General features: G+C 43.7%; 1 protein-coding gene across 3 annotated transcripts in view; it reads left to right on the forward strand.

Annotated features, from left to right (window-relative positions):
- Positions 1-22,728, forward strand: part of ATP7A (ATPase copper transporting alpha) — a 61,224-nt gene that overhangs the window by 29,159 nt on the left and 9,337 nt on the right. For all 3 annotated transcript variants that reach the window (XM_014607210.3, XM_006262566.4, XM_019487834.2), the window contains 12 exons: positions 5,745-6,234; positions 7,266-7,994; positions 9,988-10,209; positions 13,747-13,910; positions 15,240-15,401; positions 17,249-17,325; positions 17,537-17,762; positions 18,129-18,362; positions 20,044-20,135; positions 20,507-20,634; positions 20,809-20,963; positions 21,222-21,356. In XM_014607210.3, coding sequence (XP_014462696.1) covers positions 5,745-6,234; positions 7,266-7,994; positions 9,988-10,209; positions 13,747-13,910; positions 15,240-15,401; positions 17,249-17,325; positions 17,537-17,762; positions 18,129-18,362; positions 20,044-20,135; positions 20,507-20,634; positions 20,809-20,963; positions 21,222-21,356 — 2,814 coding nt within the window. The remainder of the gene's footprint in view (positions 1-5,744; positions 6,235-7,265; positions 7,995-9,987; positions 10,210-13,746; positions 13,911-15,239; positions 15,402-17,248; positions 17,326-17,536; positions 17,763-18,128; positions 18,363-20,043; positions 20,136-20,506; positions 20,635-20,808; positions 20,964-21,221; positions 21,357-22,728) is intronic.

Consider the following 22,728-nt stretch of genomic DNA (forward strand, 5'->3'; position numbering starts at 1 on the left):
AAAGGACCTGCAGAGAGAGAGAATTAGCACTGCCATAAAAAAAAATCTAACTCTCACCAATATGAAATTACAGTGCAGTCTCTGCAAATTCTAATGGAATAAGCATGTTTTCTATAATTATAGGTCATTATCAAGAATTAACTGCTGGTAAGGAGCAGAATTACACTAGAGCTAATTCTTGGCCCAGCTATGAAAAAAAAACAAACACCTTTTATTCTTAATTGCTAAAGATTAGCAACCAGGCTCTTTGTGTGTGTTTCTGTTTGCTATTACATAAATCTTTGTCTGTAGTTTCAACATTTTCTCTACTATCCAATCATAGAACTGCATTCTTAAGCATCTCACTTGCTGGCAACTATGTTTTTCAAAATCATTCTCCTGTGAGAGCAAGCATGCTGTATTTCTGCATGATTGCTGGTCCAGCACTATCCAAACACCTCTTAAATCAAGTGAACTACATTACACTAGAACTACATCAATGAATGAAAGGCATATTATGAATGACTGAATTCTGAATAAGCAGATAGACATAATATAAAGGGAAAACACTAAAAGGTTTTGTACTTTCATTTGACATTTGGGTTTAGCACATTATGAAGTGTTCCAACTGAAAGATTTAAGAATAGTATGGTAATATGACATCTTATTCAAGCCCCTGTCATTACATTTTTGCTGCCAGGAGCGGCAGAAGAGTTCTGTGAGTTTACAGATTATAGTTTGGATTAACAAAATACGGATTAGTGAACTACTAAATAGGATTAGAAAATTCCTATTAGAAACGTACAGTTCTTTCAAGTATCTTCCTGGAAAATAAATAGGGTTGTTATTTTCAAAAATCAGTTTGAGTTGCTTGACACTTCAGATCTGGCTTAGGTCTGAAGTTGTGATTGTCTGAATAAAAACGATATGCACTGGGACAAATGTTGACATCACGCACTCTTGTTATCTTCCTATGAACACAAGATATGAACACTTTTGTTATCTATCTATGAAGTCGCAATACAAGAGGCCAGCATAAGGGCTGAGGTATATACTGTGATGAGACAACATGTGGGTAAGGTAACTAGTAGGGTGAAAGTGCTAGACTTTAGGAAAGCTGATTTCAATGAACTCGGGGGGGATTTGTCAAGGACGTACTGCAGAGTAGGAGATTTGAAGAAATGGAAGCCCAAGAAGGGTGGCTGTGCCTTAAGGAAATGATCCTTCGGGCACAAAGCAAGACGATTCCCGAGCGAGGCAAAAGAGGGAAAGGGGCCAGGAGGCTTCCCTGGCTGACCAGAGAAATCCAGGGCAGCCTAAGGGACAAAAGGGGAGCACATAAAAAGTGGAAACAGGGAGAGCTCACCAAAGATGAATATACCTCCTCTGTTCATGCTTGTAGGGAGGCAGTTAGGCGGGCCAAAGCTACCATGGAGCTGAGGATGGCAACCCAAGTAAAAGACAACAAGAAATTGTTTTTTAGATATATAGGGAGTAAAAGAAAGGCCCAGGGAGGAATAGGACCCCTGCTAAATGGGCAGAAACAATTGGTGACGGACAGGGGGGACAAGGCTGAACTCCTCAACGAGTTCTTTGCCTCATTGTTCCTAAGTGAGGGGCACGACAAGTCTCTCACTGGGGTTGTAGAGAGGCAGCAGCAAGGCGCCAGACTTCCATGCGTAGATCCTGAGGTGGTGCAGAGTCACTTGGAAGGACTGGATGCGTTTAAGTCGGCAGGCCCAGATGAGCTCCATCCGAGGGTGCTGAAGGCACTGGCCGACATCATTGCACAGCCACTGGCAGGAATATTTGAAAGCTTGTGGCGCACGGGCCAAGTCCCGGAGGACTGGAAAAGGGCCAACGTGGTCCCCATTTTCAAAAAGGGGAGGAAGGAGGACCCGGGCAACTATACGCCAGTCAGTCTCACCTCCATCCTTGGCAAAGTCTTTGAAAAAATTATCAAGGCTCACATTTGTGAGAGCCCGGCAGGACAAATTATGCTGAGGAGAAATCAGCACAGGTTCGTGGCAGGCAGATCGTGCCTGACCAATCTAGTTTCTTTTTATGACCAGGTTACGAAACGCCTGGACACAGGAGGAGGGGTGGATGTCGTATACTTAGACTTCAGGAAGGCCTTCGATACGGTATCCCACCCCATACTGGTGAACAAGTTAAGAGGCTGTGACTTGGATGACTACACAGTCCGGTGGGTGGCGAATTGGCTAGAGGGTCGCACCCAAAGAGTCATGGTGGATGGGTCGGTTTCGACCTGGAAGGGTGCGGGCAGTGGGGTCCTGCAGGGCTTGGTCCTTGGACCGATACTCTTTCATGTCTTCATCAGTGACTTGGACGAGGGAGTGAAATGTACTCTGTCCAAGTTTGCAGATGACACAAAGCTATGGGGAGATGTGGACACGCCAGAGGGCAGGGAACAGCTGCAAGCAGATCTGGATAGGTTGGACAAGTGGGCAGAAAACAACAGGATGCAGTTCAACAAGGAGAAATGCAAAGTGCTGCACCTAGGGAGGAAAAATGTCTAGCACACCTACAGCCTAGGGAATGACCTGCTGGGTGGCACGGAAGTGGAAAGGGATCTTGGAGTCCTAGCGGACTCCAAGATGAACATGAGTCGGTAGTGTGACAAAGCCATCAAAAAAGCCAATGGCACTTTATCGTGCATCAGCAGATGCATGATGAATAGGTCCAAGGAGGTGATATTTCCCCTCTATCGGGCGCTGGTCAGACCGCAGTTGGAGTATTGCGTGCAATTCTGGGCGCTGCAATTCAAGAGGGATGCGGATAACCTGGAGAGGGTCCAGAGAAGGGCTACTCGTATGGTTAAGGGCCTGCAGTCCAAGCCCTACGAGGAGAGACTAGAGAAACTGGATCTTTTCAGCCTCCGCAAGAGAAGGTTGAGAGGCGACCTTGTGGCAGCCTATAAGTTCATCACGGGGGCACAGAAGGGAATTAGTGAGGATTTATTCACCAAGGCGCCCCCGGGGGTTACAAGAAATAATGGCCACAAGCTAGCAGAGAGTAGATTTAGATTGGACATTAGGAAGAACTTCACAGTTCGAGTGGCCAAGGTCTGGAACGGGCTCCCAAGGGAGGTGGTGCTCTCCCCTACCCTGGGGGTCTTCAAGAGGAGGTTAGATGAGCACCTAGCTGGGGTCATCTAGACCCAGCACTCTTTCCTGCTTATGCAGGGGGTCAGACTCGATGATCTATTGAGGTCCCTTCCGACCCTAACATCTATGAATCTATGAAACATAGCAGATGCTTGCACTGCTGCCGCTGCCTCAAGTGCTTACAGTCCATCAGTAACCAAGGTAGTTCAGGCTTCACTGCTGTCAGTCTGATGTCTTTTGTTAATTTATTAGTTCCCTGTTTAGCACAAGAAGGCTCTCCCCAAGCTGAGGCACCTAGCTACTTGGCAATACACCTTTTCAATTATAAAGAAACCAGGGGCAGATTAACACATGTGCCTGCAGGGCCTGGGCCCAGGGCCCCCTGCCAATCAGGGAGCCCCTGGGGTGCCAGGGGCAGCATGGGCCAGATGGACATCTTAGCCATGGGCATTTGGGGCAGGCCATGCGCACGTCCTCCTCTCCAGCTCGGTTAGGGGCAGGTGCAGAGTCCTGTGTGGGCAGCAGTGGCTTCCTGGGTCTATCTGCTGCCAGGAGGTCTCACAGGCAGCCCCACTCCCACTCTCTGCCATCAGTGGGCAGCCACTGGCACCAGCACCACCCCGCCAAGACTGGCAGAGGGGTGGGTGCGTAGCTGGGGTGTTGTGGAGCTCATGCACCCCACCCCAGGCTGTCTTCAGCCCCAGCCCGAGCCCCCACGCATCCTGTGGTGCTGGGGGACTGCAGCCTCAGCTGTGTGATATCCACCGGGCAGAGGGGCAGGTCGGGCTGGGGCTGCCTTCACCTTAGCCGTGCTCACGCGCCCTGGCTTCCCCTAGACATGCCAAGGAGGCCGGGAAGGCCCAGCCGCAGCATCTTGGCTGGCTCAGCGGGAACCTGCCGTCACCTGGTAGGGGCCTCCAATTTTCTGCTTGCCCAGAGCCCCAATAAATCTTAATCCACCACTGAAAGAAACCTTTGGTAAATATTTATTTTCAGTGACTTCCCTGTTTTTCTCAATAGAATGCATCACAGCTCATGCACTTGTAAAGCTCCTGTTGAGCAGTTAGTTTATTCACAGAACCATAGAAAATAGGGATGGATGGGACCTTGAGATGTTGTGTAGTCCATCTGCCTCTCCCCAGGATGGAAGCAGTGACAACTAAGTCATTCATAGAATCATAGAAGACTAGGGTTGGAAGGACCTCAGGAGGTCACCTAGTGCAGTGGTTCTCAACCTTTTTTGTACCAGGACCCATTTGTAAACATCAATGGCCAGTCCTGACCCAGTAAATAGTTTAAATAGAAAACAGCCCCCTGGCCCTGCCGGTGCCCCTTACTTCTGACTTGCTGCCCCCAGGCCCCGGCCCCGCCAGTGTGTGGGGCAGGGGGTGGGTGTGTGGGACATGGGGGGCCCCAAGCAGCCCTGTGCAGGCTGGAACTCTGCCAGCCTGCAAGGGAAAGCCCACAGTTTCCCACATTTTTCTCCTTTAAAGGAAAATCCATTTTTAAAGTCTGTTGATCCATTTTCAAAGTTTGTTCAACCATTTCATATATTCTTGCAACCCACTTTTGGGTCTGGGTCCAGGACCTCTCCCAATTGCCATGAGTTTTCAAAGATAAATGCCAGTGGCTCTGCAATCACAATGGCCAACTCCCTAGGCACCCTCAGGCACATCGCATCTGCCCCCCATGGACTTATACACATTCCTCATGGATGTTTGTGTAACTTGCTATTAAAAGTCTCCAATTATAGAAATTCCAGTTTCCCTAATGTCCCGCTATTCACATTGTTGCAAGTGCACAAGAATGTCACCAAGCAGGGGCTTCTTCTCGTGTTCCCCTCTTTTTTCTTCCTACTTCTTCCCCTCCAACTAAGGAAAGCTACCAATTGCCACCACTGTATGAACACTTAGAATGGTTCCTTTAGCCATTTTTTTTAAGATTAGATTAGAAGTAGGTTTAGCTACAGTGTTTAGTCCAGTTTAGCCAAGTTTGTTTTGAGAGTTTGAATATGTATTGTGAAAGATATTGAGATACTGTGTGAAACCAGGTCTTCTCTTATACATGAAGTTGTTCTGTTTACATCAGACATTTACATAACAAATGTCAACACCTCTACCAAATTACCCTAATCCCTAATATTTTTTGGTATTACAGAACTCCCTTTGGAACCTCATTGATTAACACTTAACACTCTGCTCTCTCTCAAGTTTATTTCTGTGCATACCTTATTTTGTGCTGTGGGTCAGCCCTCAGGTCTGCTTTGCTTAATGCTCTTTGTAAACCCATTTTATGAGTTGTGTATGCATTGATCAGCACTTATATTAATTAATAGTGCAGCAAGGTCTACAGTGCTGAATGAGGGATTCCAAAATTAACAGACTGCTTTTGTGATGGAGTCTCCCACATACAGCCATGCTGTCACACAGATCAACCTAAATTAATTTATGGTTTTCATAGGTACAGTTTTGCACTTCCTCTTCAGGGCTAGAGCTGTAGGGCAAAATGATAGGGGAGATGTGTCACTATAAAAGCTAAAAGCTATTTGATGTATTAAACTAATCTTTTGGGTGGCGTTAGTTTCTATCTTCGAATAATGCATTTTGCTAAGTTGCTCTTTTTTTTTTTCTCTGAAAGGTCTCTCTCGAGGGAAAGAATGCAGCTATTATCTATGACCCCAAAGTGCAGACGCCAGAGTCTCTGCAGGAAATTATAGATGACATGGGATTTGATGCCACTCCAGCCAATTCCAACCCAGAACCTGTTTTACCTGACACTACTTTTCTTACTATTCCTCCTCAGTCAACTCTAACACCTGAACAAATCCGTAACACTCTGCTGAAGAACAAGGGTATTCTGGATGTTAAAATTTCCTTTGATCAAAAAACTGCAGTTGTGACATTCGTGTCTTCCATTATAAATGATGCCCAGATTCTCCAAATGGTTCCAGGCTTAGATTTAAATATTGCAGTGCCTGGGAAAATGCCAGGGACTGCAGGGGATTTGAACTGGTCCCGAACAAGTGATGTTGTACTAAGGCTGAAGGTGGAAGGGATGACTTGTCACTCTTGTAGCAGCACCATTGAAGGGAAGATTGGCAAACTACAAGGTGTTCAGCGGATTAAAGGTAATGCCTTATTTTCATGTTATATGTAGGGTGTAAAGTGACAGCCAGTATCTCTAATAGCACCACAGATGTGCTTAAACTGTAGGGAGTAGATGGCTGAGTAGGATAGTTCACCTGGGTAGTGTTGAAATCTCAGTGCCATATATAATGTAGACCAGAAGTGGAAAAGAGAGTTGGCTTTACTCTTAGTTTTTAAGGGTGGCTGGGACCCTAATCATCCCTTCCCCCCAGTGAAGACTTGGTCCCATTAGAAAACCAGTTTACAGGCTGGTCCAATCTGTTGTATCTCCACAGAAAGTGCCAGGACTGGAATCACAAGGATGTTACAGTCAGTATTGAGTTTTGTTGGCAATGTGGCATGGATAAAAATGACAGTATCTAACAATGCTATTTCTGTCATACGAATGCTAAAATTCAGTAGTTGCTTTATAATTTGATGGGAACAGAAGTACTAGTAGTCTGGAACATTGATTTAAATTGCAGAACTGTCTTAATACTGGCTACTGGAATACCAGTACAACCTCTTTCTTTCATACCTAAAATTAAAATTAACCCTTCTTTTTCAGTTCAACTAAAGGCATCTAAATAATGGTTTATGTGAGGCTGTATCTTAATGGAGTAGATGGAGGCCGTTAATTGGCAATAATATATGTTATTGCCAGTCACATAAATACAATGAATTGAGTATCTGATATGAGTATATTTAGCATTCATGGGAAAAATAAGCAATGTACTGCCAGACCTAGCATGAGCATTCTGGGATGGTAGTAGTAAATGAGGCAGCAAGAGATTCTGTCTTGTTGCAGTTCTTAGAACAAATAGTAGAGAAACTGAATACAATTTCCAAAGACAACCTAGGAGCCCAAGTCTCATTGGAAGTCAATGGCTTTTAAGGCATTAAAGTATTTCTTGAGAGTTATACCACTGACAAGTTCCACCACTCCTGGGACTGTCTGTGGCTGGTGGGTTTTTTAAATGGAATATTAGGGGCAGGAGCAATGCACACTAAAATTATTATGTTTAATTTTTAGTCTCCCTGGACAATCAGGAAGCCATTGTTGTGCATCAGCCTCACCTGATTACAGCAGAGGAAATCAAAAACCAAATTGAAGCTGCTGGTTTCACAGCATCTATCAAAAAACAGCTCAAACCACTCAAGCTGGGAGCTATTGATGTAGGACGTTTGAAGAATACCCACACCAAAAGCTCAGAGGGAATGCGGCAAAAAAGTCCAAAGCATATGAATGACTTAAAGACCATTGTTTTCAGAGTCAATGGCATGCACTGCAATTCATGCGTCTCGAACATTCAGAGCACCATATCCGCACTCCCATCTGTAGCAAGCATAGTAGTTTCCTTGGAAAAGAAATCTGCTCTGGTAAAGTACAACCCAAACTTAATTCATGTGGATGCATTAAGAAGAGCCATAGAAGCAGTGTCACCAGAGACATTTAAAGTCAGCCTTTCTGATGAATATGAAGATGTAGAGCTTCTCAACACACAGGCATCTCCAGTGAAGTCCCCTTTAAATAGAAACAAATGGCCCCTTACACAAGTTACTGTGATAAATATTGAGGGAATGACTTGTAATTCTTGTGGGCAGTCTATTGAGGGAGTCATTTCCCAAAAGCCAGGTGTCAAATCAATACACATCTCCCTTGTGAATCATAATGGGACAATAGAATATGACCCTCTGCTAACCAGCCCAGAAGATTTAATATCTTCCATCGAGGACATGGGATTTGATGCTTCATTACCAGGTAATGTCATACTAAGTTTTTTGTATTGACTCTGTAAATTAATTCACTTCTGCTTAGGACTTTGTCCTGTTTAGAATTAAGCAGGATTATAGGGTATGCTCTCTGCCTGCTGAGAGAAGTTTTATCTGTGAGAGTACCAGTGGGATAGCTAGAAAACAATTCCTTTTTTTCCATTGGTTTCATGAATGATGATTAAAATATGAGATACACTTATATCCAGTAAATCAAATGTTTAAATTGATTACCTTATTCCAAGGTAAGTTTGTTTTGCTTTCTGTCCTTAATACGGTAGATAGTGAGGTTCTAAACAGTCTTCCTAATGCAGATGTTGAAGTCATGCTAACACCTAGGTACTCTGGTGGCTGACACTCCAGAAGTAAACAGGAAAAAGGAAGAGGTGGGAGAGGGTAAGTGGGAGTAATTGATGGAAAGGTAGGAAAAGGTAAGTGGGAGTAATTGATGGAATTAGGAGAAGGAATGGAGGCTGAATATCAGCCAACAGAAATGTTTCTCAAGAGAAGTTGGGGAAGCCCCATTGCTTCCAAGATTAGATAAAACACTGACAAACACATTGTAGGAAGCATTTCTTCTCCATAAATAGAGAAGACTAGGGGGCATCTCTGGTTCTTGCAGTTGTGACAGGTCCTTTGGCTTACTTCAGGCTGATCAAGAACAACTTCTCCTTTTGCACTCTGGAAGGAACTGTTACAGGGGGGAATTATTTGTGTCATTGCAAGAGGCTCTCTAAACCCCTGGTTCCGCTGTGGACTCTGTGTCTTGGTCTTATACACTAACAGTTCTGACAACAGAACTGTTAGTGTATAAGACCAAGCTGCCATGCCCAAGTCTTTGCGGGCTGGGGCCCTTGTCCTGTTTTATGTGTCATCATGCTATAGTCACTGTGTCTCTCCGAGTTCCCCACTGAAGGGTTTCCTGCCCCAAAAACATTTTGCTCTTTTTAGGAATCCTCTCTCTACATACAACAGGATTTTCCTCAGTCCATAACCTAATTGGTTATTCTCTGTAGCACAGAAAAATTAAGTTATCCCATTGCCAGGAGACAAGAAGTTCCCAATGCCAAGTCTACATTTGCCACTGACTTAATTTGGACCAGCCTCCTAACTTCAGTTCTCTTTCACCACTTGTAAAAGTAGGTTAGTTATTGTGAACTACCCCTTGATGTGGCTTAAGGATAGTTAGTTAATTTTTATGCAGCACTTGGAACAAGTAAAATGCTAAATTTGTCGTGCCACATCTCAGCTATGTCACGTGCTGATTCATTTAGAAAGAAACAGTTTATATACACAGAAGAAAGAAGATACTGAAACAATCCGTTTCACACTAACGTTACCAGTCATGTGCTTCTGTTATGTAATAGCAGCATGTGAGCTAAAGACAGATTTACCTAATGAGTTTTTAGTGCAGTGAGGCTTTAGCATTTGATTTAGAGTGAGGCTTCTTCCTGTATATATTGCTGCTGCATTAGAAGCTTACTGAGAAAAACAGGTACCCCTCTATAAAAGTTGGATGGGCTTGTTGTTTTTGTATTGTCTACTGTAGATTTATTAGCATTATCTGTATTATATTGCCATCTAGAAACCCTATCCAAAACCGTAATAGTGAAAATAGCCCCAACCCTGAAACGCCCAGAGTCTATGTAACACGGCCAGTACAAGAGCAAACTGGCCAGAGGCAGTGGGAGAAGGCTGGAAGGACCAGGTTACTAAATGAACAGAGTTGAGGGAGAAGCCAGGGTCCTAGGTCATTTGCAACCTGACTGATCTGTCGATTCCATTGCAGAGGTAGGTTTTAAAGAGCCTTTTGACTGAATTACAAAGGGCAAATGGGTGATTGCCTGTTATGGTAAATGCAGTTCTTCTCAGTCCAGAATACTGCATAGCAATACACACTTCCCCATTCTGTGGTATCAGGGTTATAGCTTATTTGGGCGACTGTTAATAAATCCATTACTTTTGATACTTTTTCCCCCCAGAAAAAACAGAACCATTGGTGTTAATAAAGCAGCCATCCCTGGAATTGCCATTAGAGTCTCAGGCTAATATGCACCACAAAAGTGAGCCTTACACCAAAGTGTCGCCAGTTTATGGCAAAAAACAAGAGGCAACAACGCCATCAAAGTGTTACATCCAAGTCACTGGCATGACCTGTGCTTCCTGCGTAGCAAACATTGAAAGAAATCTGAGGAGAGAAGATGGTAAGATTCACTTCACAACAACCTGTTACATTTCTAAACATCAGCCCTGGAGAGGTGTGTCTAGGCTTTGTGATGATATTTTTAAATGGAACAAAGGAGAAAACCACAGTAGATTTTTCAGTGAGTTACAGTGGACATTCTACCCATTGCTTCTTCACAAGGCATAAAGTATGTGGGGTTCTATGTAATGACTGTTTTTGCTGTTCCTTGGCATGTTTGGTAGATACTACACCATTGCAGGAGGTGTAGTACTTAGAGGATTATGCAAATTGCAAACTCGGCTGTTTCAGATTTCTAAAGAGATGAGAACAAGGTGTTGTAGGCTGCTGATACAAACTGCAAGGGAGGGTATAACATAAGGATGAAGCTTTTCACTCATTTTTTGTGCTTTGAGACTGCAGCCTATAAAGCTTTGTCCATGTACCCTTAGGTCTAAACCCACTCAGCTTGTCCCCACTGTAGCATGACATGAATTAGGTACGCACTAGATTGCCTGTGTGCACTTCAGAGGGTCTTTTGCCTGAAAAAACTAGAAACAGGAGCCTTTACTGCTTGAATTCAAGGTCTGGGTCTGGTAGCTTGGAGGCTGTTTCTGGTCTAACCACCAGAGGGAGACAGACAGCCACCCTGTTGTTAGTTCTTATATAGGTATAAGTATAATTTATTTGTATTAGTTCAGTGCAAGGCACTTTCTGCTGGCAGAAAAACTAACTAAAGAAGCAAAATACTGCTGGGACACAGTGTAATTAAAAATGGCAGAGGAAGGCCATGTTTAATCAGTTTTAAATGATGGGAAAACTGGACAAATTTTGGACTGTAGTGGGTTGAGTAGCCGCACAAATTGAGACCAACTCCTGTGTGGTTATGAAAACTTACCATTGATTGGTATCCTCTCACAATCTGGTCTGTTTACTGACACAAGGTCTAGCAAGGTTTATTCAAGATAAAATATGCTATAATTGTGCTACATTTGTGATCAAAATTACACGAAAGCAGTTAAAAGCTATTGGTTATTGCTTCTTTATATTTACACAATTGAGAACAAAATAGATTCATAGACATTAGGCATGGGAGGGATCTTGGAAGATCGAGTCCAGCCCCCTGCCCGAGGGGCAGGAGGTCAGCAGGGATCATAGGATCCCAGCAAGATAAACATCCAAATGTCTCTTGAAGGGGTTCAATGCAGGTGCTTGAACCACCTCCAGTGGCAGTCTATTCCAAACCTTGGGGGCTCAGACAGTAAAGAAGTTCTTCCTTATCCAGCCTGAAATGGTCATGGAGGATTTTGTGACCGTTCGACCTTATCATCCCTTGGGGCGCTCTGGTGAACAGACGTTCCCTCAGATCCTGATGAGCATCCCTGATAAACTTATAGGTGGCCACCAGATCGCCCCTGAGCCTGCACTTTTCCAGGCTGAAGAGTCCCATGGCTCTCAGCCTCTTATCATAAGTTCTGTTTTCCTGACCTCTGATCATGCTCGTGGCTCTTCTCTGGACTCTCTCAAGCTTCTCCACATCCTTTTTGAATTGTGGAGCCCAAAACTGGATGCAGTAGTCCAGCTGCGGCCTCACCAGGCTGAGTACAACAGGAGAATGACATCCTGGGATTTGCTTGAGAAGCATCTATGGATGCAGGCTAGTGTTTTGCTCACTTTACTAGCTGCAGCATCACATTGAAGGTTCATGTTCATCTTGTGGTCAGTCATGACCCCCAAGTCCCTTTTGTCCGTAGTGCTAACCAGTGTAGCACTGCTGAGCCTATAAGCATGCTGCAGGTTTTTCCTCCCAAGGTGGAGAACCTTGCATTTTTTGGTGTTAAAATACCATCAGGTTCTCGTCTGCCCATTTCCTGAGCCTGTCAAGGTCTGCCTGGATCACCCTTCTGTCCTCAGGTGTGGATGCTTTACCCCAGAGTTTGGTGTTGTCGGCGAACTTGGCCAGTAAAAGTACTTTATGAATCAGGTTACTGTGCCAGGAACTGAAATCTGTTGATTATCATTACAACTGGATTGTGGTAGAAATCTAGATTATGAAGCTTTCTAAAGGAGTCATCAATCATATTTTTCATTAAAAACATCACATAGTAACTTGGATTTGATTAGACATATGGTTGTTTAGATAGCAGTTTTTCAGCATTGTACTGAACTTGCTGTTTTCCACTCTTTAGGCAGCAATTATGAGTTTGCTATACTTTGTGTTATTTTATGCATGTTGTTGACCCCCAACTTCCATCCAAAGGAGCTACGGTCCAAAGAAAGATGTTAAACCACCCTTTTATTCCCCAGCAAATAATCATTTCTGTGGCGTTAACATACAGCAAACTTAAGTAAACTTGTGTAAAGATGAGTCTGGCTAGCAAATAAAAAAGCAATACAGATAATATATTACACAAATATACCTACATAAACACTGCAACCAATTATAGACTTATAATTGGTTGTAGTCTAAAATAAGCAAAATTGGTTGCCAAAAATAAGCAGTTTTATGACTTACTATAATTTAAAACCCCAAATCCTGAAAGTCCTGACAGGTGGCCAACTTGCCAAGAGACTATGTTTAAAAATGGAGACTAAGTTCTGAAAGGTTCAGGATCCTCAGAGCATCTATAGATAGAAACCATAGCATAGCACAGGATGCAGGAGAAACATGTCTTGGATCACTCACCCTCTTTTTATCCCCCTTCATAGTAAAGACTTAAAAAATTACCTGATAGAAACCTTGACAAATATGGTAGATGCCATTACATCATGCTACTAGTCAAGATGGTACACACTAACCTAATCCCTTTATTACGATTAGATGTTCTGAGACTGGCTAGTCTTCCAAAAAATATTTCACACCAAGGGACTAAGCTGTTTTTCTCATAGTACTTTTTCTTAATCTAATGTAGGCTAATTTAACAGTACTTAAGATGCACTAAAAGGGTAGGCAACCCCTGGCATGGTGCCAGAGTGTGGCACACAAAGGCATGTTTCTTGGCACGTGTGCTTCGAGGTGGACAGCAGGGAAGAGGCTGGGCCTGTGCTGCCACAAAAAGGATTGGGCCCCTAGCAGCTCCCTTGCTGTTTGTCCCTGGCACACCAACATCTTGCAAGTCGAGGTTGTCGGTGTTTTGGCAGTCTGCCCAAAAACATTGCTGACGCCTGTACTAAAACACTGCACTATGGACACCGATGACACGTCAGGTGGGGGGGACATCTGCCCCAAGGCATGCGTGCCAAGCAAAATGCCTTCCCATGCCATACACTGGCATACACTGGCACCCATGCTGGGGGTTGCCTACCCCTGCTCTACACATTTGTTTTTGTAGAGCTTATTGTTCTTTTAACCTTTTTGTTTATTTGGTCCTTGTCTTCTAAAAAAAAAGCTTGTAGTACTAGGTCTAGGACACCTATTTCACAGTGTCAGTGAGCATGGTTAATTGCTATTCTTCTTTCACATAGTCATACTGGCTTCCTAAACCAGATCTCTTATTTGCACATTGTACAAATAATGTTTTTGTAATTAATGCTGCCCTTTCTGCTTATCTCTTTCCAGGAGTACATTCTGTGCTTGTTGCCCTCATGGCAGGGAAGGCAGAAGTGAGGTATAACCCGGATGTCACCCAGCCATCTGTTATAGCAGAACTAATCCGAGAACTGGGATTTGGAGCTATTGTTATGGAAAACTGTGATGAAGGAGATGGGATTCTAGAGCTTGTTGTAAGCCAGTCATTTAAAATAAACAAGCTAGTATCAGTCACTTACTGCTATCGAATTTGCCTATGTAATTTTTTAATTTTCTGAAAAGCTTTCTATACATACAGCTTTGCTTAACTAAAAGAAAGGTATTTGCAAGAAGAGAAAGACTACACATAGCTATTTAGAAATTGGATAAGGTAACATCTCGGTGCCAGCAAGCTCGAGGTTGCCCATCTACATACCTGCTGTAATGGCCAGAGTACCTGAACACCTCACCAGCTTTAATGTATTTATTCTTTTGAGACCCCTCTAATGTAAGGAAACAAAATTTCACAGATGAACTAAGGCCCTAAGTGTTTGAGTGACTTCCTCAAAGTCATACAGCATACCAGGAATGTGAACATGGGTCATCTGTCTCAGCTCCCTTCCTTATGCGGGATCTTGCTTGCTGTGTATTTCCTCTTTGTTACCAGTTTCAGCTTTGCTGGTAGACATTCTCTTACAGAGCCATGGGGCAGGATAGGCATGTGACCATGCCCTGAGCGGAGCATGAGAATGATGTTGCAAGAGACTGGAAATGCATAATGTTAACAAAAGAATGAAGCTGTTTCCCCAAGCGCTACCCAATGTTATAGAATCAACAACTGGAAAACAAATGGCTCTTTCCCCCCTCTGATCACTTTGTTACAGCATTCTCTGGAATCACTGAAAGCAACAATAGTTAAAGAGTTGACGCTGTGTGTTTCACTATGAATATCTGTTTCTACACAACCCTTCCTGTCAGTGTAAAGCTCTGCACAGAGGGGTGGGAGAGAAATCCAGACAAATCCATGCCAAATAGCAACATATTTTTCAAATACGCTACAGGTGTACCTTTTGCCAGAATATTCAAGTCAACCTTGTAATGAACACGTTAGAATCATCAGGGCTACTGCCATCTGAAATGTTGAGTTTCCAGTCTCTTCGGTCTTTAAAATGTATATATTGTCTGTGGATGGAAAAAAACAGCATTCCACATTTTTCAGCATCCAGCATAAATGTGCAGCTTATGTATCTTTGCTAGAGTCTTAGGCTTTACCGTTTATTTTATGTGGAGGCAATATCAAACTGTAAGGCAGGTATTACCAATTATAACTAACTGTATGACTAATATACAAAGTATGCATGGATCAAGCATCTGTGCCATCTGCTGGTCAGAGAGAGATTTTCCACAAGTTCCTCTGGTTACACATGCAGCAGTGATAACTCCAAGACAATCTTATTTTTCCTGGTTTCAGAACAACAAAAAGGTATTCACAAGCCTTTTAAAAAAAGAAACAACTAAAACAGGCAACTATTTGTATTTCACAGGTGAGAGGAATGACATGTGCCTCATGTGTCCACAAAATAGAATCCACCCTCATGAAGACTAAAGGCATATTATATAGCTCAGTAGCTCTTGCAACCAACAAAGCCCACATTAAGTATGATCCTGAAATTATTGGTCCTCGGGACATTATACGAAGGATAGAGGTAAGTTCACACGTGTTAACTTTCATCATATCACTGATCATAGAATACATGTAGACTATTCTCTGTTCCTGCCTTGTTCTGAAGCCCAGAACCTTTTTATCTATAATATTCTGGGACGGAGGGGTATCAAGGCTAGAATTTTGTCTGACTTCTCTTCCACCCACCACTTCCTCACCCAATAAAGAGGATTCAGGCTTTTTGACTGTAAGAGAAACTCTATACCAGGACTGTCCAACTTGTAAGTGGCTAGGGGCCTTGCACTTTGTGGGCTGCACCAATGGGGTCATGGACCCCTGGGCCACATGCTTCCTGGATGCCTATTCCCACTGCACTGCATGCTTGTGTGGGCACCCTCTTCTCCCCCCACTACAATGACCCTGCATGGATTCTCCCCCCTCTCAGTCCACTGCTGCAACAACTCTGTGTGGACACTTTTCCCTCACACTCCCACTATGATCCTGCATGGGCACTCTCCCCTCAACACTGCACTGCATGCTGTGCAACCCTGGCCTCGCCCTAAACAACTTGTGCTGTGACATGCTGTGCCATGGCATACTGCCCCCTGGGGTGGGCTCAGAACAGGGAAGCCAGAGGAGGGAGAGGAGTCTAGAGCAGAGCTTTCTAAACTGTGTGCCGCGACACATTAGTGTGTCGGCGGCAGTGTGTAGGTGTGTTGCGCGAAATGCAGAAAATTTTGCGGAAGGGCACCGCGGAGCTCCCTTACTCGTGTCTGCTTCCCTTGGCCCCTCCCCCGGAACTGAATTACTGTGTCGCGAAACGATGCATGTCTAAAAAGTGTGTCACCAACATGAAAAGTTTGGAAAGCTCTGGTCTAGAGACTCCAGCTGCTGCTGGAGCCTGGGAACCTTGTGGGCCATCAGTTGGACAGCCCTGCTCTATACCATCAAATAACTGAAGCAGGGCTATGGGGTGACTTGGTCTGTGCCTTGCAAGAATGGGGCTGGGAAAACTGAATTATAGTAGAGTCCAAAACATGGCTGATGGGACTGAACCAATGCAGGAGGAGTGTATGGACTGCATCTGTTGTGATACAGAAGAACCTCACAAATGCTTATCTGTGGGAGTCTGTGCTCCTGTACTCATGATAAACCTCTTTGCAAAACCTGATTCAAATTATTGCATTAGAAGAATTGATGCCTGAGCTAGATATCTATCTTGAGCTACTTTGGGCATGGAGAGAGAAAAGTTATCATGTGCAGACTAAATGTGTGACCAGCCCCTCCAAATAACCTGCAAATGTCCCTGTGCAGCATGAAGTGTCTTTAAAGTATCATATTCGGTTGTCCACTTTTTTGTGCTCCCCTTCTCCACACCAGTTGATTGGGGCAAACAACTTCTTTGGAAGGAAGCTTTCTGTTAACATGTGGTCATGATATAAATTTTTGAAATAACCACAGGTGGTGGTTACTTCCCTGTAAAGGGGCAGAGGTGGACAATCTGCAACATGGGTTCCTCTGTGTGATATGCAGCAGATTGGAGAGGGGACAAGCAGCACAGCAGCTGTTAGGACAGGGAGTAGAAGACAGACTCTCAGATCAGACAGGAAACACAGGGCAGGGAGCAGAAAGGAAAGGAGAAACTTTAGGGAACACTGTGTAAAAAGCAGAAAACTGAGCAGCAGATCAGGTAGGGGAAAGGGATTGGAGGGGACTTGGGAGGGTACAGGCCTAAATTCTAGCACACTGCCAAAAAAGATTAACCCCATCTGATTTAGGGCATTCTCTTTGTTTGCAGGGCTTGTAATCGACTGCAAAGGTAAAACTGTATCTCTTGCAGTAGTAATCCCATGTCAGATAAGATGAAATATTTGCACCCTTTTTTCTTAGGATTTAGGCTTTAACACATCTCTGGTGAAGAAGGATAGATCTGCTAGCCATCTAGACCACAAACAGGAAATAAGGCAGTAAGTGTCCCTGAACATATTTAAATCTTATTTAAGCATTATTCCAATTGTTCTTATTAAAGGCTTTTTTTTTCCCTTGTTTAATCAGTAACGGAATTTTCAGGGTTTTGTTGTTGCAGACACCTTAGCCAAAAAATTACCTGTATTACATTGAATCACCGAATAACTTAGAGAACAAATGATTTTCATTCTTTTTTTTTCCTTCTCTAAGATGGAAACGATCTTTTCTCTTGAGCCTGACTTTCTGTGTTCCTGTCATGGGGTTGATGATTTATATGATGATTGTGGACAGTCACCTCTCAGATGCTCACCAGCGTCACAATGTGAGCGATGAGGAAATAGAGGCCTATCACTCTTCTATGTTTCTGGAGCGTCAAGTCCTACCTGGATTGTCTGTTATGAATTTACTCTCTTTTTTACTGTGTGTCCCTGTACAGGTAAGAAAAACAGGGTTACTGTCAGTGTGTTGGGGTTAAACATTAACAGGTTGTTTTTGCAAAATAAAAAGTATTAAAGAAATTATACACAATAATGTCACTTTAATGAACACTGATTCAGAATGCTATTAAATATGTTAGAGCTGATTCTTCATTCAGTGAAGTCAGTAAGAGTTCTGACCTTAATGAGACCTCTTCATGTTGACTAAAATACTTTTTTTTTAAACCTTGATGTTTAATTTTAAAAAAGGAGGTCTGGAAAATACCTTACACTAAATCATTGCCAAGAAAGTAGCTTTCAAGTAAGAATGTTGATATGCGTCTATCTTTTTGTGTAAGTTTTAATTGTTGTTGCTGCCGTTACAGATATTTGGAGCATGGTACTTCTATATTCAAGCCTACAAAGCACTAAAACACAAAACTGCGAACATGGATGTGCTAATAGTTTTAGCAACCACCATTGCATTCACCTACTCCTTTGTTATTCTCCTTGTTGCCATGGCTGAAAAAGCAAAAGTGAATCCAGTGACCTTCTTCGACACACCTCCGATGCTACTTGTGTTCATATCACTGGGCAGGTGGCTGGAACACATAGCAAAGGTAACGCAGAATAAAAGTGACTATTCATGTAGTTGGTGTGATAAAAATTAGGTCTGTGCAAAGCTTTGGTAGCTGATTCAATTTGGAAAAGTTTCAGAAAAGATTTGGCCACTTCGGAAATTCAGCCATAGACTAAACAGGCAGATGACACAGCTGACTGAAGCTCGTAAGTCTGTTGGGGTTGGAGAGCAGGGAGGGGAGGATTGGATCTGGAACAAGCTGCCCAGCCGGGGCGTGTGGCGTGTCACTCGGGGCAGTGGGGCACAGGATGCAGGCATGGCAGCACTGGGAGCAGGGCCTCTGCTCTGCTGCCACTTGCCCAGCCAGGTTGGGGTGGTGGGGTGAAGCAGGATGAGGGCACGGCTCACTTCGGGCAAAAGGGGGCACGAGGTAGCAGGGCATAGCCCCTGCTCCCAGCACTGCTGCGCCCGCATCCCACGCGTGCTACACCAGCTGGCAAGTGGTGGTAGGGCAGAGCCCCCGCTTCCAGTGCTGGAAGTGGGGTCTATGGCCTGCTGCTGCCTGGAGTAAACTGCACCTGCATCATCCCGCCCCCACCCCTGCACCATCTGGGTAAGCAGCAGCAGGATACAGCCTCTGTGGCTCCCCCCACCAGGGCAGAGGCAGGCACAGCTGGAGGAGCTGTAGGACTAGCCCCCATGGCCACACGTCCCGTCCACATCCCCCACCAGGCCCAGCCTGCCGGCATTTAAAAAAAAAAAAAAGGCGCTGCACTCACTGGCTGCAGCAGCTCCCAAACAGCGTGCAGCACCCTACCGAGCCACACTGCACCCATACTATGGGGCAGCTGCCATATGGGTGCCAGGAGGGTGGGGCAATCCCTGCTGACCCATGCTGCGTTGGGGGCTCAGCCACGAGTGCCCAGAGGTTCCAGTTGCTGCTGCTGCTACCAGTAAGTGCAGCTCTTTTTTTTAAGTCCCGGGACTAGGCTGGGCCTGGGGCTGGGGCCAGGCAGGGCAGTCATGGGGGTTTCTCCCATGGCTCCCCCCACCCGGGGAGAGGCTTGCACAGCCAGTGGAGCCACAAGAGAACCCGGAGCCATCTGGCTGTGCCTGCCTCTCCCTGGCCAATCTGAATCACTGAATCTCTCCAAATCAGCACCAAATCTTCCGAAGCCGATACAGTTGAATCAATTCAGGACAGTGATCCAAATCTCCGAATTGAGTCACTGTCCTCCGAGTCAACCGAATCAGAATCAAATACTTCCCTATTTGCACAGGCCTAATAAAAATGACTGCAAAGTAATTGAGACAGGTTATGCTGAAAAACATAGAAAGATGAACCTTGTAGCTGTGTACAGAAGTATTTAGCAAGTAAAACTGTGTCTTGTCAACAAACAGAACCAAGACTGAGCATTGTATTACTAGAAATCTTTACATTGTGCACTGTCACATCCAGTAGTTGCAACACACACTACAGATATAGTTTCAGAATGTACATTTTTAAAAGAATATTTTGATCCCATTTATTTAATTTTGTAGCAAACAGATGTTCAACAATTTTAAAAATTCTTTACAGATATATCAAACATGCCTATTCTAATTTGTTTCCAATAAAAGTTTGTTTCTAAAAGCTAATTACATCATGCGCATTTGCCATTAAGCCTGTGATTTTTTTTTTTTAAACATGGGTTGAGAAATACGTCAATTCATATTTTTAGGGTAAAACATCAGAAGCCCTTGCAAAACTTATCTCATTACAAGCTACAGAAGCAACTGTTGTTACCTTGAGCCCAGACAACGTTCTCTTAAGGTATTTTGCCTTCTTTATTTGCCTTGAAGTTTCATCATACTGCATAAATGCAAAACAGGTAGCTTGTTCAGCTATAGTTTGCCAACTGTAATATTACAACACAGTAAAATCAATACCATTTTAATTCGCTATATTGGAACCTTACTAAGGTAAACTGATGTGGGAGAAAATAAGTGGGTTTTCTGAATTGAAAGTGCATACAAATATTAATAAACCAGCGTCACTGTGTCATAACACATCCTCAGTTCATCACATTTGGCATGGACAGCAGTGTGGATAGAAGTTTAGCTGTATACAATCCTGAGAATTTTTTTTTGTTTGGATAACTTAAGTTAACAGTGGTTTACTAAATGTCCTATACTCCATCCTAGTGAAGATCAAGTTGATGTTGAACTGGTTCAGCGAGGAGACATTGTAAAAGTGGTTCCAGGAGGCAAATTCCCAGTGGATGGCCATGTTATTGAAGGACACTCCATGGTAGATGAGTCCCTCATCACAGGTATGTTTTCACTTTTTTGATGTTTCAAAATGTTTCTTTCAAACACATATAAACCAGGAAGCTGAAGTTCACTGATTTGTTTATGTTTGTAACTGCATATTAGGAGTAGGTAGCAGTACAAAAAATATAGTCTGAGAGTTGCCACCCTAAAATCTATTGTTGGCTTTTACATAGGTGAAGCAATGCCTGTGGCCAAAAGACCCGGCAATACAGTTATAGCAGGGTCTATTAATCAGAATGGGTCACTGCTGATCCGTGCAACCCATGTTGGAGCTGATACAACTCTTTCCCAGATTGTCAAACTCGTCGAGGAGGCGCAGACCTCAAAGGTATCATGATCTTATTTACACATCAATTCAGCAAATCAAGCATGTGTTTAAATTGTGTTTCAGTCAGTCTGTGTATCGGCATGAGTTACTCCAGGCCCTTAATGTTCTGAGTCTCTTAGTCTTGGAGTAGGAATATCTAGTTTTCTTATAAGCAGGTACTGAACGCATGAACCCTCTGATTTATATTAGTGCCTTGACACACAGGAGGAGGAGAGTGATATGTTGCCAGAACTGACAGTTGTGCTTTCTTCTCTGTAGGCGCCGATCCAGCAGTTTGCAGACAAACTTAGTGGCTATTTTGTGCCTTTTATTGTGGCTGTCTCTGTGGTGACCCTTTTTGCTTGGATTGTCATTGGATTTGTTGATTTTGAAATAGTGGAAAAATATTTTCTTGTAAGTAACTCTGGTCATTTTCTAAAATGTTTGTAACATGATGAGAGAAATAGAAGTCTGTTTGACTGCAGCAGCCTTTTCCTTGCTGTTGATTAGTATACAGCAATGCAAAACCTGCTTAAGGGAAAACTGCAGTGTTTAGTCTTGGCATATAGCAGTAGCATAACTAGGGGGTGATGAGTGGGGCACCAGCCCCAGGTGCTGACTTACAGGAGGCAGCAGTATGACCCCCTTCCCCAGGAGTCTATCACAGCAAGGACAGCCCTGCAGCACCTGGCCATGGGAACCAAGCAGCCACGGACCAGTAGTGTGTCTGGCAGAAAGGGGAGTGGAATGACATTTCCCTCTTTCCCCCCGGGAAAGCTTTTCCATGAGAGGCATAGCCTGTGCCTGGGGGGATGGGCAGAGCAAATGGGGCTCTCAGGGAGCCCATGCTGCTGCCTGTCCCCCAGCAGCCATAGCCCAACTCTGTATTGCTACATCTGTAGCTGCACCTGTGGCAGCTGCCACTGGAGTGAGAAGAGCTGGGAAGGTATGACTCCTCTCCCCATCCCCAAGCAACCCTTCCCTCCCGTGCCACACATGCTGGTCAGTATAAATCCTCCCCACCCCTGTCTGCCCTGGATGCTGAATGAACTTGCTATGGCTCTGGTACACCACAGTTAATTCACTCTTTTTACAAAACATTTAAAACGGTCAAGGCAATTACCAGTTTTTGTTGATCTCATCAGCCCATACAGCTATTTTTGGGTATGGGCTGCCATCTTATGACATTTCTTACCAATGGTTCTCTGCAAGTGTCAACTTCAGAACTAAAAATAAAGGAACATCTTTTTAAAGAACTTAATCATTAGCAAAATCATTTTTTTAAAATACATTTTATTTGGTTTAACAAGTAAGTGAATTAAAATTAATCTTCTAAAGAAAGAGCTACCCAAAAAACTTACTGAACCCTTGAACCTTCTCCATTGCCTGTGCTACCTATGAGAGAGATGATTCTTTAAGTCCTAGGGCTTAATTCTGAATTAGATTTTGCTGGCACTGCTCTGTGCAAAGCCTTGTCTAAAGTCAATACAGTTCATAAATTTGTGAATCCCAGTAGAGAATCAGCATCCAAATTTGCATCAGGAGAGTGTTTAGGTGGCAGTTTAGTAGCTGATTGCTGTTTTGGGTAACTGACAATATGCTGTTTATAGGCTATCAGTCATGATATCCTTTATATTATTGTATATATAACAATAAGGAATATCTTTTATTATGCTACAGTTTAAGGGATTACCATGGCTAGTACTGTCTAATTTAATTAAAGAAATAAATCAAGACAGAAGTGCTATGGTTAAGAAAGAGAGACCAGGCAATGGCATATGCACTG

The sequence above is a fragment of the Alligator mississippiensis genome, chromosome 8 (genome assembly GCF_030867095.1).
Source record: "Alligator mississippiensis isolate rAllMis1 chromosome 8, rAllMis1, whole genome shotgun sequence".
NCBI classification, from domain to species: Eukaryota; Metazoa; Chordata; order Crocodylia; family Alligatoridae; genus Alligator; species Alligator mississippiensis.